This window comes from Numida meleagris, chromosome 27, assembly GCF_002078875.1.
Source record: "Numida meleagris isolate 19003 breed g44 Domestic line chromosome 27, NumMel1.0, whole genome shotgun sequence".
In the NCBI taxonomy this organism is placed as follows: domain Eukaryota; kingdom Metazoa; phylum Chordata; class Aves; order Galliformes; family Numididae; genus Numida; species Numida meleagris.
The window spans coordinates 4,902,287-4,917,116 of NC_034435.1; the positions used below are offsets into that span (position 1 = coordinate 4,902,287).

The window sequence follows — 14,830 nt, forward strand, 5'->3', positions numbered from 1 at the left end:
AAATTTTGCTCACAGTGTGAGAGTTTGTTTGTTCCTAAGCTGTAAAGGCATCAGTTTCATGTTGCAACTAGCTTTTCTTTTCCAAGTAATCTGTTCTTATTTCTGCTTCTTGAAAGAGAGAACCCTCTACTGCAGGATCAGAACAAAAAGTGAGCAGAAGATAGGCCAGGCAAATCTCCCAATACGCAGGCATGAAAGGAGTGGTCAGAGGCAGATATGACCACACAATACTAATGCAAACCTCAGGCCAGCTGCTTGTACAGCTCTTAGAGCAGTTAACTCTTGTGTGCTGAAACAGACACTCCAAAGATGTGTGCCTTGCTGATGGTCACTGCACTGTCTGGGCAAAGGAAAGTCGTTCTTGTGTGCTCACGGCACCACCTACTGGAGATGAGGATCAAATTTTGATCTAACTGCTTCTGAAGATGTATTAAAAAACTGAAAATCTAATATGAAAGCATGCTTCATTTCATTCAAAATCCAAGTTTCTTGAAATCTAACTTGTTTAACAGAGATAGCATAAGTGATTCTGCAAAACCTTTGTACATCTGCCTGAACAAGGGAGACTAAGAATCACAAATGCTGGCAAAAAAAATTTTCTGACATGTTGGAAAAGATTTTTAAAGGGCACATTTACAGCTGAATGTTGCAAGTCCAGCCCCTCCTTCCACCCTTTTTCAAGACTGCAGAAGAACACTATATCCATTTATCACAGCATCTTCATTGTTGGTAGCTTTTATATGCCTGCAGGCGCTAACAGCCTGGAGATACCCAGTGACACTGGGGACTCATATCGCAGAAAGCTGGGAGGATCTTGTCTGCCAGGGCATAATGACAGCAGTTTCACAGTGACATTTAAGCTCTAATTTGCACACAAATGTCAATATTTATTAGTCACATCAAGATCTTCAGCAAAGCTCTTCTGAGTTAGCTAAGTCTTTCTGGTTATATTTTTAAATAGGAGGCTTGAGAAAAAAAAAATACTGGTTCTTGCTAACTTACTCTAGATCTCCTAACTTCTTAATTTCATCCTTATCTATTAATTACATTTGTGGAAATTTATTTCCAACCAGTTCATGCATTAAAAGCATTGAAAAATGCTTATCATCATTCTAAGAACTGACCATACAATACTCTGACCTACCTTGTCCCTGGAGTTGAAAGCATAGACTTAAAAAATGGAAATTTTTAAAGTAACTGAAATCCCTTACTTACAAAACAATGCAAGAACAGTGCTACTGAATTGCTTCAAAAACATCCACACATTCCTACCATCATTTGCTCTCCTGTGCATCGGTTTTCAAAAATGTGTCAAATGTTGCAATCTGTTCGTAATCATAATGTCAACAAGCCTTCCTAATTCTGCTGTTAGACCGTCAAGCAAGTTAGCCAGAAAAAAAGTAAAATTGTTTTCACATGTAAAGGAGGGAAAATAAAAAAAAAAGTGGGAAGTGAGAGATCAGGTAGGCCTGATGAAATTAGATGGGAAAAAAAGGACTTTGCAGTGGTCTCTAAGTACAACAAGGCAATGGTACGTAGCTATTACCTATCAGGATACCACTTACCAGGATTTTGGCTCCCCAAAATGCAAGTAGTTGATACTGTAGAGATCCATGTCCTCAGTATGCCAAGCAAACGTTGTCTTCCACATCCCAAAGTAGAGGTAGGGAGTGTTTACACCTTCTATAATAATACCACACTCATGTTCCACCATGTCTAACAGGGTGTTCAGATTGCCAATATTCCACTCTTCCACATCCTATAATTCAAAATAAATGTTTTGTACTGGAGCACATCAGCACTTAGTATAGAACAGCAACAGCCTACAGCTTCCTTCTGGTGCCTTAACATGTGGATATCCTAGTGTTACCTTGAATGTTTGTTTACTTGCATTAATTTAATTCTACCTGTTTCCAGAAGGCTTACTTTTAACTTTCATCAATAACCATGAAAAGGATGCATTACCATTATTTTTGGCAAAGGGATTGATTAATAGCTTCTCACTAAATGTGTTCTCTGAAGTGGCTCTTTCACTCTCTGGCACTCTACCATTCATTAACTGATCTACTAATAAACACAAGATAAACTAAGGGTAACATATGCTTCTCTCAGTGACATTCGATCCCGATGTTCTTCACCTGGTGAGTATGTGTCAGCTGATCAGAACCACTAGACTGAAATGCGGCCTATGAGGCAGAGGCCTCTACATGAGCTCAGTGCTTCAGATACAGAATAGGGAAGATGGTTTAGTTATTATCAGTATTTAAACAGGAAAAAAAAAAGCAGTAATAGGAAGTGTTCTGAAACTGGCTGTTGGCTTTCTCTACTTCAATAAAGAATAGAAAAAAAAATTAACTGATAAAAATCTTTAACCTTGCAATTGTCTAAAGAGTACTACTATCTCCAAAAGGAAACCAACAGTTGCCTTCATATCCCTCCTCCGGTGTGCTTATCATGCAGGTAAGTAGCTGATATGTATGCAAGCAATCCCAGCTTCATGCTGCTTGCTGGAGTAACTGCTAGATAGTGAAACTCATGCTGCTCAATCTTTACACTTTCTATATCAAACTCAAAAAAAAAAACAAAAAAAAAACCCCACACCAAAAAAACAGGCAGGAGAGAAAGGACTAAAGAAAGGAAGCAGCTGTAAATGGAGATGCAAAGAAGTGCAGAGACAATTTCATTAGTCCAACAACTTAATGCTTGCAGCCGTATCAGTAATTGGACAACAGGAAATGTTCTTTAGATCTCACTGGTAATCCAATTATTTAATTTCTGTTTAGAGGAACTTGAAGTTAACTGAAGGAAAGAACACACATTCGGTACATGAAGAAACTACTTCTCCAAAAATCTGTACAAGAACGTGATACTCTTATCACAGCACCAAATACTGGGTAACTTTGAAGTCTATGGCTATGAAGACTTCAGAATCTAAGTTTATTCCAATTAAATCCATACTAAACCATAACGATATTATATATAAACTTTTATACCAACACAGAGTCTGTACTGTAGGCAGTCAGACTACACTCCAAACAACAGGCCACATTCTACTCAAAAGATAACTACAGAAGAGAAGCACAGCTTTAAGTTTGTTGCCTAAACTAAATCAAGAAAATTCTAAATCACTGTTCCCTAACAGGAACAGTAAAAATGCACATGAATGAGGAGTCTTTCACTTACTGTGTCATATAGAGAGCCACTGATATCAGCCCCATAAATTGGCGAGACAAAAGTGAGATTCTTCCAGTACTTGCGCTCCAAGTCTTCAAAATCTTGATGGCGTGGAGTACAATATCTGAGAAGAACACAGAAGAGGTAAGGATACAAGAAGCCCTAAGGCACTTTCACTGCAGACAAATGACTGACAAGAAGAGTGCATTTCTCAGCACTGTGAAACACCTGCTAACACTCCTACTAGCTAGTGTCAGGAAAGACTATAGTTTAGGCAGCTGATTCTATACAGCACACAGTAAAACTGGACATGTTTTTATTGCATCTTCCATTTCATTACCTCAAAGCAACGTACAAATGATCAGCAAATTATCTACATTTTTTATTATATAACAAACTATATAATATAAAAGTATAATAAATTCAGCAAGAAAGAGAAAAGAGGCAAAGAAAAAAATAAACTGGATTAATATTATGTTGCAACGCATGGATACAGCAAAGCACAAGTGTTTTTGCTTCTAGTCCTGTAACCTAGGCTTTTAAACCTCTTCTCTCTTCATCTCCTAGTGCCCATAAAAATAAGTTAACGTTCAAAGCAGACACACTCAAGAGGTTGCTGAAGATGTATTCCATTTTTAATTCTATTCAGTCATATAATTTACTGCTTTTAAAATCTTTCTACAGAACCTCTTAGTGTATATTGACAAACAGGATGAGCACTTACGTGAAGCATCAAATCCTAGCAATCATCCTAGCAATGCATGAGATGAAGTCATTACAGTTTGCTGAACACAGGTAAAGCACTGTTATAGGCTGTGTTAGCAACACTTCAAAGTTGACTGCATGTTGACAGTAATGCTTGAGTTAAAACTCAAAGTATTCCAGAGCTCTGGGAAATTGACTCTAGAAAAATGATGCAACTGCAGCTTGTATCGATTAGCTTGTCCCAGATAACTGAAGTGTTCTGCAACATTCCCAGGCTCTTCAGAAGATGCTAAGACACTCAAACATACTCATGTTTGTAACTGAGCAATGAAACGCATTTTCCAGAACAACAATAACTGACTGAGAGCTCTTCTTGGAGCCTCAAGCCATTGTTTTCAGGTAGGGCCTTAGTCAAATGCTGACTTCAAAGAATCTTTCTATACCAACTCCAAGAAAAAGATCACAGATGCACCAAAAGCCATGAAGTTATCTACTGGTTTGAGATTCTGGAGGTCAAGTACCAAGAAAATGTTGTGGCCTCCAAAATGCTTTCTATTTAACACAGCTCACTGTACTTTCTTTCCAGCCTGCTGTCAGAAAGAAAGACTTACTGCACTACTCTTCCAGTCACAACATAAGCGCACTTAACACTGACATACTTCTCACTATTAGCCAGACGCCGGTACTCTCCCACAGTCATGGGTTTCTTCTGTATATTGTACTGGGTGAATAATCCTGACTGGCCAGTAACCACCTGCTGAATGGGAGCTGGGATAACCATATCATCTATGTCATCGTAGGTTTTTCGGGGCTTCCACTCCTTGGGAGGAATAACCTGGAAATAAACAAAATCTTCAAAACAAGCAAACAATTTCTACTCAGTTAAGCAAGTTTAAACAGAAGGTATTTCATGTTGCTGCTATATGTTATCTGATAAGAGCAGCATCTCAAATAACCAACAAATCCTTTCATAGTAGTCTACATGACTATTCCATGGAGAAGATCAGAAACATTGCAGGGGGGGATGTTGTTTGTGCTTCGTGGGGTTTTTTTGTTTTGTTTTTGTTTTTTTTTAAACAGGAAGGCTCACAATCACAAGTGATATCACAGAATCATGGCATGTTTTGGACTGGAAGAGACCACCTAGTCCCAAACCCTGTCATGTGTGGGGATACCTTTCACTAGATCCTGTTCCATTTTTCCAGTGCGTGTTTCTGCATTACAGGGGACACATCTGTGCACATCCAGTGTGCAAGCAGAATGAAAAAAATATATATCTACAATCTAATTTGGTGTAAGGATTTACAAAAAAAAAAAAGTTATGGGAATGTGAAGACAAGCTAGTGATTTTTGTAGCCATGGTTCCTTTAGGATATAATGAGCTCTACTGCTATTACACAGTTCTGAATGGTAGTTGCAATAAATTAAACACAGAAATTAACTTGAAATGCTGAGATGTTATAGAGAAATGCTTTCCTACAGGAAGTCATTTCTCTATAACATCTGCAAATCACCAACAACCTTTATTAAAATAACCTACCTCAGCAGACTCATGAAACATAATTGCTAGTACATTTGAGTGGACAAGGAAACATTTCACTGACAGGCTTTTATCAACACCTTGCTCTACTTATGAAATAAAAACAGTAATTGACCTATTTTAAAAGAAATCACTATTATTTCCTGCCTAAAAGCTTTACTTCTCTGCTGTGCTTTATTACATTCTGCTAAATACCATGTTTATCAACTACTTTGTCAGAACAAATGCTCTCTCAGCTACAGAACAACATAACACTGCCACAGAAACAATCCTTCTAGACAGCTAGATGTTTTTCTTTTCCAAGCAGCATGTCATATGCTTCATATGTCATGTACTGGAATTCAAAAGTATCACATGAAGAGTTCTCATAACGTTTCATCTGTTTCAATGTAAAGACGTGGATGGGAAGGAAAGCTGGAAACAGGTTTCAGAGCTTGCCGCAGAACTACTTCTGGAAGATCAAAAAGGCTTTCAGGTACTTCTGGAGATACACACCTACGTGACACATTTACAGGTCTAGATTCAAGTTAGCACAAGGTAATTGCTTAGGGCATAAAAAAAAGCTAAGAGTAAGAAGTCTTCACCCATTCATAAAGATGTGACTTCAGACCCCCTTCCATATCCAACCCTAAGTAGACCTGAAAAACTTGATCCTTTACCCAGCAATCTGAGGAAGATGAAAACCTCACACCTCCTTGAGGACCTTGGCTACCATCGTCTGTATTTTCAGCAATAGACTCAGGACATGGCAATACCCTTAACCCATCTCGGTAAGGGCTGGGAATGTTTTTGTTTCCCCACTGTGGATCAGAAAAAGATATACTTTAGCTGAACACTTATTTTACTCTTATGAAAGGCCTGTAACTCCTTTGCCTCCATTTTATTGGTAAACCAAAACGCAGAGATTGCAAATACAATTTTAAAAAAACATGACTACACAAAAGAACACTACTTCTGAATGATATCACTGCACAGGCACCTTAGCAAAAGAGCCTCAGGAAGGCATTCTTCAGAAAGCTTTCAACTCCCAGAACTGGGCAAACTCACTTTGGCAAGACCTGCTCGGTGAGCTCCTTGTGATTCAATGTAAGCAATGTATTTCCCGAAGTCCCGAAACTCCTCAAGAGTGGGACGAAAGGTCATAATCTTACAGCCAGGGTTCTGTGGACTTGGGTTTTCAGACCCCATATTTCCAGGAGGGTGGCAGCACCTAAGCAGTGAAAACAAAAAGGGAGAAAAAAAGAAGAGAGGAATAAAAAAAACAGTAATTAATCATTATTTTCTTTCTACATGCTTTAATGAATTCCAGAGAAATGCAGCAATATATTTGGGATTTCTCTCTCCCCCTGCTTTCCAAGGAAGCATTTATAAGCAGAAAACTCTAACACGGATATGAAGGATTTCTGATCAAAAATCCAATTAGTCTATTTGTTTGCAGGGCTCTAAGAAGAGGGAAGTACCAGCAAACTCCACAAGGTTTTCTCACGTTTCTCTATTGTTTTCTATGAAGACATTCAAAGCTGCAGTATGTGGCAGAACTCACTTCTAAAACAGATGCCATCACAGTGCTGACTTCTTACTTCCAATCAGGAGAATGCCACGCTAATGTGAGTATATTTATAATCATGTAACCAAACCTACACTTGAGCAGACCAGACGAAATGACTGCATTAGGAATACGATAGGAATGCCACTATCACTTGAGAGTTCAACTACGGCCTAAATATATCTCAAAGACTTAACATCAGCCCCTTCCATTCATCATCTGAAACTGCACCTCACCAGAACAGCAAACAAGAACAACAAACTCCTCCCCACCTCCAGCATATGTCAGTGGACGCACGGAACTAGCTGCCCCTCAAAGCTTCCTATCTGAATGCTTTTATATTTAGCATCAATGAAAATTTAAAAAATTAATAACTCACCAGCTCTGGGAAATGTATTAGCCAGTATTTCCTCTGTTTTTTTTCCCTGTGCGTAGACGTGTAACTTCAAAAGTGCCTTTCAATATGAAAAGCCAAATTGCTCAATTACTTCAAAATTGGTAGGGCAAAAGAATCCAAAGCAATCCAGGATGAAATCGGCATTTTGAAAACACACTTTTATAAGGTTATCCTGGAAACTTAGAATGGAAACGAGTTTTAATGGCAGTTCAGTTGCAGCAGCTCCGAGTTGGAGAGGATCCGGCGCAGTGCTCGTGCTGTCAGCAGAGGGCACCGCGAGGCTTCCTCCAGGAACAGTCATACTCAAAATCGACTGCCAACATCACAACTGGAGTTGGATTTAAATTGATTTCGACCTAATGAAAACGTATTCCAGATCCTAATAAAGTACTCTTTGTATTAGAAAAAAAAAGAGACCAGCTGCCATATCATGGCTTTAGTCAGTGAGTATGGCACAAATCTTCTATTTCTCCAGAGTGCATCCCGCAATTACCAAAAACAGCACAGAGTCAGCATCCAGCTCACCAGAGACACAGAGGTTTCCTTTACAATTCTAATTGGGCAAAACACTTTCCTTTCAGAGCCAAATGAACCCACTTGTCCGGGTGGGCAATGGGGTGACCATGAGCTAGTAGAGTGCCCCGGGGCCAAGAAGGCCGATGATTTCCTGGGGTACACTGCATAAAGCAGAGCCAGCAGGACAGCGAGGTTCTCTTCCCCTCTGCTTTGCCCTTGGGAGGCACAGCTGGAGCACTGTGCCCAGTGCTGGGCTCCCCGGTTCCAGGCAGACAGGGAACTGCTGGAGAGAGCCCCGCGAAGGCCTGCAGAGATGGCGGGGACCTGGAGCACCTCCTGATGGGGACAGGCTGAGAGCCCCGGGGCTGTGCACCTGGGGAAGGGAAGGATGGGAGGGATCTGATCAGTGCTGATCATGTCTGAAGGGTGGGTCAGGTGGTCAGGAGGATGGGGCCGGGCTCTGTTTGGTGGTGCCCAGCACCAGGACAAGGGGCACCACGCACAGACTGGAGCCCAGGGAGTTCCATATGGACACGAGGAAGATCTTCTGTGCTTGAGGGTGGCAGAGCCCTGGCACAAGCTGCCCAGAGAGGTGGGGTCTCCTTCTCTGGAGATATTCCAATCCCCCTGGATGCTTTCCAGCGTAGCTGCTGTAGGGAACTGCTTTGAGGGGGCTCCAAAGGCTCCTTCCTAGGCACTACAGTTCTGCAGGGATTGGAACCAAAACCCTCCTAAGCAAAACCCTTCACTCCTCACTTCAGGTGCCAGCAGCAACCACATTTATACCAGAAATCGCTGCCCTCTGTTCCCTAGAATCATAGAATCCTTAGAGTTGGAATCCCTAGAGTTACAAGTCGGAAGAGCTGAAGGCCATCTAGTCCAAATCCCTGCAACGCACAGGGACACCACAGCTCGATCAGGTTACCCAGGGCCTTATCCAGACTCACCTTGAAAGTCTCCAGGGATGGGACATCAACCACATCACTAGGCAACCTGTTCCAGTGCCTCACCACCCCCACTGTAAAAGACTTTTTCCTTATATCTAACCTGAATCTACCCTCTTTGAGCTTGAAGCCCCAAGAACCCCTTGTTCTATCACCACAGACCCTGCTAAAGAGTCTCTCCCATTCTTTCCTGTAGCTCCCCTTTAGATACTGACAGGCCACTCTCAGGTCACCTCGCAGCCTTCTCTCTCCAGGCTGAAGAGCTCCAGCTCTCTCAGCCTGTCCTCGTAGGAGAGGTGTTCCATTTCATGGATCATTTTTGTGGCCCTTCTCTGGACACACTCCAAGAGGTCTATGTCTGCTCTGTACTGAGGACTCCACATCTGGACGCAGTACTCCAGGTGAGGCCTCACCAGCACAGAGTAGATGGGCAATCTCTACCAATCACTTCCATCTTCAGGGCAGCCCTGCCTGAAGAGATTCCCAATCCTGCCATACAGAAAGGATTTTGCTACACTTTGCAGTCCATATTTTAGGAAAAGAAACATCTGATGCATGTATGCACAAGCAATTTACTACACAAATGTTTTACAGAAACACAAAAATGGGAACCAGCACCTCATGTCCCTGATGGAAGGCCTCTGGGCTGACTGGCACCCAGTTCAGGGCAGCCATAATTAACTGTGGGCTATTGAAGAAAGCACTGTCCACCAGGAAACACAGAAGAAAAGTGAGCACTGCAGAAGTGGGACATGCAGAGATGCCATCCACAAACCTGCATTTGAACGCAGTCATGCTGAGAATGCTTCAGCTATTTTTAAAGCAGGAGCAGAAGTGCCACAGGCACTGGTGCAGCCGGGCCGGTGTGTCTGGCCCAGAGAGAGAAACCTGAGCTCCTTCCTGAGCAGAACCTGTGCCAACACCATCTGCTCTGTGGAAGCCTCTCAGTATTTGGAATTTTACCCGCAGCCAAGAACGGAAAGAAGAAAAAAAAAGTGGTCAAAGCCAGGTTTTATCCCATCTTCTCCTGAAAACTGGGAGTGATGAAATTAAAAAAAAAAAAAAAAAAAGGGGGGGGGGGAAATCAGAAACTCCTTGCACAGTTTTAGCAAATACTGCTAGGGCTTGCTTGCCTGCACACAAACAGCACTGCTCAGTGCTCTGTAGCTGCGAAGGACACAGCCAGTAAAGCACACCAAGTTCTTTCACATTTAATCCCATTTCTTCATACTAAGGAATATTTTAGCAGGCCCTTAGATAACATTTGCTGCAATGTATGCTTGTCTGACTGAACGAAGCCACTATAGCAGGGCTCACCCGGAGGAAAAGCAGCTCTGTGTGGGAGGCTACCTCCAGCCGCATCCCCCTCAACTTCAGACACCCAAAGCACTAAGAAAGCTTTGGGAGAAAACGTTTTCTTTCTCAACTCCTTTGCAAAGCAGCAGCATTCCCTGTTAACCCCTCAGCTCCCAGCCCCATGGATGCTACAGGGCCACAGCAGCAGGACAAGACCCAGGCTGCTGAGAGGAACTGCTGTGGTTGGAAGGGACTGCCTCAAACCAACTGTGCAGTAATGAGCTTGCTTAACACTGCTGAATGACAGAGATGGCACAGCAGAAGGCAAATGCTCTGAGAAGGCCACAATCGTGTTGCATTCAAGGCTCTGCCACACAGCAATGCGGATGGCAACAATGGGAACAACCTCTCCCCCCCTTCGTGAGTAATACTGAAAAGGATGATTTGGCAGAGAGAGCCTAAGCCACCTATTAGTTCATGAAAAGAAGTACTAAGGTATTTTTCTCAGCTGGGTAGATTCCGTTTCTTTGTAAGAGTGAGGAACAACCAGAAATATAATGAAGCACCTTCTAATTTGCAGCAGCAATAAGGAAACACTTGTGTCCAGAAATGATCTCAGTGGATGCAAAGAGCAGAGTTATTAATTTCAGTGACATTTACCTCTAAAACTGATATGAACTAAGACACATCTGTGACTGAAATCCCACACCTGTTGATTGAAAGCTTTGTACTAAACAGAAAAAGCCTACAAAATCCAGCTGAGATCAATGACTGTGATAACTAATGAACTTCCACAACCAGGAATCCCAGCCCCTAGTGGAAGGCCTGGGACTTTTCAAGCAGTTCCCCATGGCTTTGGTGCTATTTTTCTCCAAGGAGAGGAACAATGCCAGCTCCCCTTCTCAGGCTCGAGTAGAGGGTAACTGACTGAAGGCAGTGACTGTTAATGGAAATTAATCTTAGTGCTGGAGCTAAAGACTGTACATGTAGCCAGGGCAAATCTCTGCTCGAGTAAAACAAACCAGCATGGCCATGACTAGACCACCAGTCCAGCTTTCAACAGTAAGAAAGAGCTCAATTTGTGATGTAAGACACGCATTGTTTATACAGCAGCACAAGAAGGCCATCTTCAGTCTTGCTAAATAATATACACCTCTGAGCCCTTGAAAGAAGGCAAAAAGATTTGTTTAACAGCAGAACTCCTACACACGTTACGCCCTGCTGCCACATATGTTAATGCATACAATGGGCAAAACCACTTTTGCTGTCTCTCCAGATGTGAAGTTTCCCATCACCAACCCCACAAAATTTCCTATCAGCTCTTTGTTGCAGGTCTTAAAGGCCCACAACACACATCTGAAGAGAAAAAGGAAAAGATCCTTTGAAATATATACCTGTAGCAAAAAAAGCATAAAGCATGCATTCAAATCTGCTAAGGAAAATCATCACAGGGAAGCAACAGGTAGCAAAAATAACTTTGTGAAGAAAAAATACATAGCATCCACAGAAACTCCATAAGATTTTACTTAAAATGGAGCTGAAAAGATGTCTTATGAACATAAGAAATATCCTCCCAAGAGCACTCCACAACCCAGTGCCAACAGAGAGCACAAAACATGTGCTGCAGTGGGCAATGCTTTGGCAGCAGCATCACACCCAGCTGCAGAAAAAGGAACCACAGCCATCAGAATTACGCTGAACAAACAGGCGGCTGGCCATGGTTTGAAGAGAGAGGAAGTTTCGCAGCAGTACCAACCTGGATAGCTACCTAGCCGTCAATGGCCATTTGTTCTTCTCCTGTGCCAAATGCCACAGTACTACAGTATGTGATGAGTGGGGAGCTTATGCTAGTTACACAATGTAGTTACAAAGGTAGGACTCCTATGGCAGCAGCGTAGAGCCACCATCTCATTGAACCACAGTCCCATCACAAGACAAAAAAAAGTGTTTCAATCCCCTGAACCAGTTACAGGAAAAAATTTAAGTGATAAAACTTTCCCAGAAGGCACACTTAGAACAAGTTCCCCTCCTAGAACATAGTCCCTGTTCCCAAACAGAAGAGCTGTTATCACCTGCATAAGCTGGAGTTTTTATGTGCCCTAAAATGGACTGAGGGTTATTGGTGCTCTGCAGCCAAATTGCCCTTTTTATTACAGAACGCTGAACCTACTGACTCTTAACCTAATTAGTGCAGACAAACATTGCTGCACTTGTAGTACCAGTAAAACTGCTGTTACCAGCTGAGAAATTAAGTTCTGCAGCTCATTACACTACATAAGAGCAGGGAATTATGCAGCCTCGTAGGAGACCATCTAAGGATAAGCACTCCAAAACAAGGCAGGAAAAGTCCCAGATATCGAGGGGGAAAAAAAAATATATATATATATATATATATATCTCTAATGGAGAGATCTAACTGAGGAATATCTAAATACTTAAGATAATTGAAGATAAGAATGAGATGCCTTTTCCAGCACTAAAAAGATCATTCATATAGAAAAAAATTATTAATTTCAATGCTGAGAACAAAGAATTTTATACTTCAGGGAAGAAATTTTGAGTACCTTCTACACATGAGTGGAGAAAGCTGCAATCAAGCAAGCGATTCACTTCTAATACTTTAGGAAAATAAAGGGATACCATATCTTAAGCATTTTAAATCATTAAAACAAAATCATAGGACCTTTGTCATTTCCCATTTTCCATTACAACCCTCTGGATGTGGCAGAGCACAACCCAAGCTTGGCAGCTCTGCCCAACACAGCGGGAAACTATCAATGGTTACAAATTCTCTAATCTTGTTTCAACATCCAAATTGTTAAGCCTATGTTCTTTCCTTACCTGAAAATTTCCCTTGAAAACCTCAAGTCCACAGATCAGTATTATACCTTCCTTGCTTTTTCAATGTAATGACAAGAAAAAGACAGGCTTGGCTTGCTCCAGGCTTCCTTCACCCTAAGGCCGGCTGGATGGCTTATCAAGAATTCCTCAGCAGCTGTATCTATTTACTACCAGTAAACATGGCTTTGCCTCCTTGTCTCCCTGGCCTGCAGTGAGGTGCGCTGCTCTCAGTAAAAACCAAGACAAGTGTCACAGAACGGCTGCGCTGCAGCAGGAGGAGCAAAGGTCAGAGCCCAGCATGGCATCACCTCCTCCGTGCTCTGAGGGCCTGTGAGATGCACCCGCGTGGAACCCCCCGGTGCCACCGTGTGTGTGGTCCAAGCTCTGCCCAACCTCCTCAACATGGAAATAAGTTTAGCTGGAAGGGGGAGGAGAGGAAATCAACAGTCCAATCCTCAACTGAACATACTGTAAGAACCATAAAAAAACATAAGCAAAACTAACAAAAAACTAACAAAACATAGATTGTAATGTCTGCATCACCTTCTTGTTGTCACTAGATCAGTACCTCGGAGGGATCTGACAAGCCACAAGGGTTAAAGAATCCTTTCAATTTAGGTTTAACTCATTATTTGACTACTAAGCGCTAAGTGCAAATGTTAATGGAAACCTCATGTGTTTTTTTATTTTTTTATTTTTTGCTGGAACTCAGATGGTAGATTTTTCTCTCCCTCTACACTTTCTTTCTCACTAAGTACACCAGCAACACCCAACCCACAGCCAGTTTCTCATGGATCAGGCACTACACACAGTTTCTCAGCGGAATAAAAGATAAATTCTTGCAAGAATAATAAGATTGTATATGAAGAGGCAACTGTGTCACTAGTCTCAGGAAAAGTCACAACATCTGCAACAACATTCACTTCTCCCTTCACTGCTAAGAACAGATCGCAGCACTCAAGTGGGAACGCACACGCTGCACTTCGCTCTCCACTCACTGGACCCAGTTCGAAGGGACCATTCTGTGAGATTGCAGCAAGAATTCAAAGCCAAAACCTCCTCCATACTAAATTAAAAAAAAATAAAAAAAAAGATTTATATACTCAATTTTAGCCTCATAACTGCTCTGAGCTTTGGATTGTTCTGTAGGGTCTCAGCGCAGCGAGCACCCAGCACCAAGCACCAGCTCCTTGGGATGTGACAAACTAGAGCATGTTCCAATACATTTTATGCTCCCCCAGAATTCCAGGTTCTCCCAAAGTCAAGCATGCATAACTCATTAAAGTAAAATAATTTTCCCCTGAAACATCCCTGTAGCTGTAAGCACGCAGTTGCTCACATCTTCCTTCAAACTGCAGCAAAATTGTTTGCCATCACGAACAGCATTTAAAAGCAGAAAACAAGTTTGGATTTAAGATCAATAAATCCATAAGAAATTAAAACAGGCAAATTAAATTGCCTCAGTCAATGCAGACGACAGCTTACTGCAGGGCCTCCCCCTGACTGAATTCACAATCATTACACAACTGCTCTCTTCCCCATATTCACTGTCATACTGACAGGGCAGATAAACCAACACTAACACCAACAAACCGACAGCCTCAGTGATGGCACACTGGCTGATCTGGAACCAGTGGTCTTACAAATTTCAGTTCAGTGCACATCTATACAGTTATCCTTACTGTCTTTTACTATCTTTATAATCTTTAGTACAAGGCTATATGAAAAAACAACACACTTCATCTGGATCGGTCCTTTTGAGATTCAGACTCGTTGCAATTCCTGGGATACAAGAGGAACGTCCTTTGAGTACAGATGGACCGAACTCCTTCAAAAATAAGACCCAAGAACACAGCACACGGACGCGTAGG

General features: G+C 41.9%; 1 protein-coding gene across 3 annotated transcripts in view; it reads right to left on the reverse strand.

The window, feature by feature from the left end:
* KDM4B (lysine demethylase 4B) overlaps nucleotides 1-14,830 on the reverse strand; it is an 86,055-nt gene that overhangs the window by 66,476 nt on the left and 4,749 nt on the right. For all 3 annotated transcript variants that reach the window (XM_021378986.1, XM_021378985.1, XM_021378984.1), the window contains exons 2-5: nucleotides 6,467-6,629; nucleotides 4,539-4,714; nucleotides 3,184-3,298; nucleotides 1,566-1,759 (exon numbers count right to left, since the gene is read on the reverse strand). In XM_021378986.1, the coding sequence (XP_021234661.1) occupies nucleotides 1,566-1,759; nucleotides 3,184-3,298; nucleotides 4,539-4,714; nucleotides 6,467-6,607 (626 nt within the window). In that variant the 5' untranslated portion in view covers nucleotides 6,608-6,629. The remainder of the gene's footprint in view (nucleotides 1-1,565; nucleotides 1,760-3,183; nucleotides 3,299-4,538; nucleotides 4,715-6,466; nucleotides 6,630-14,830) is intronic.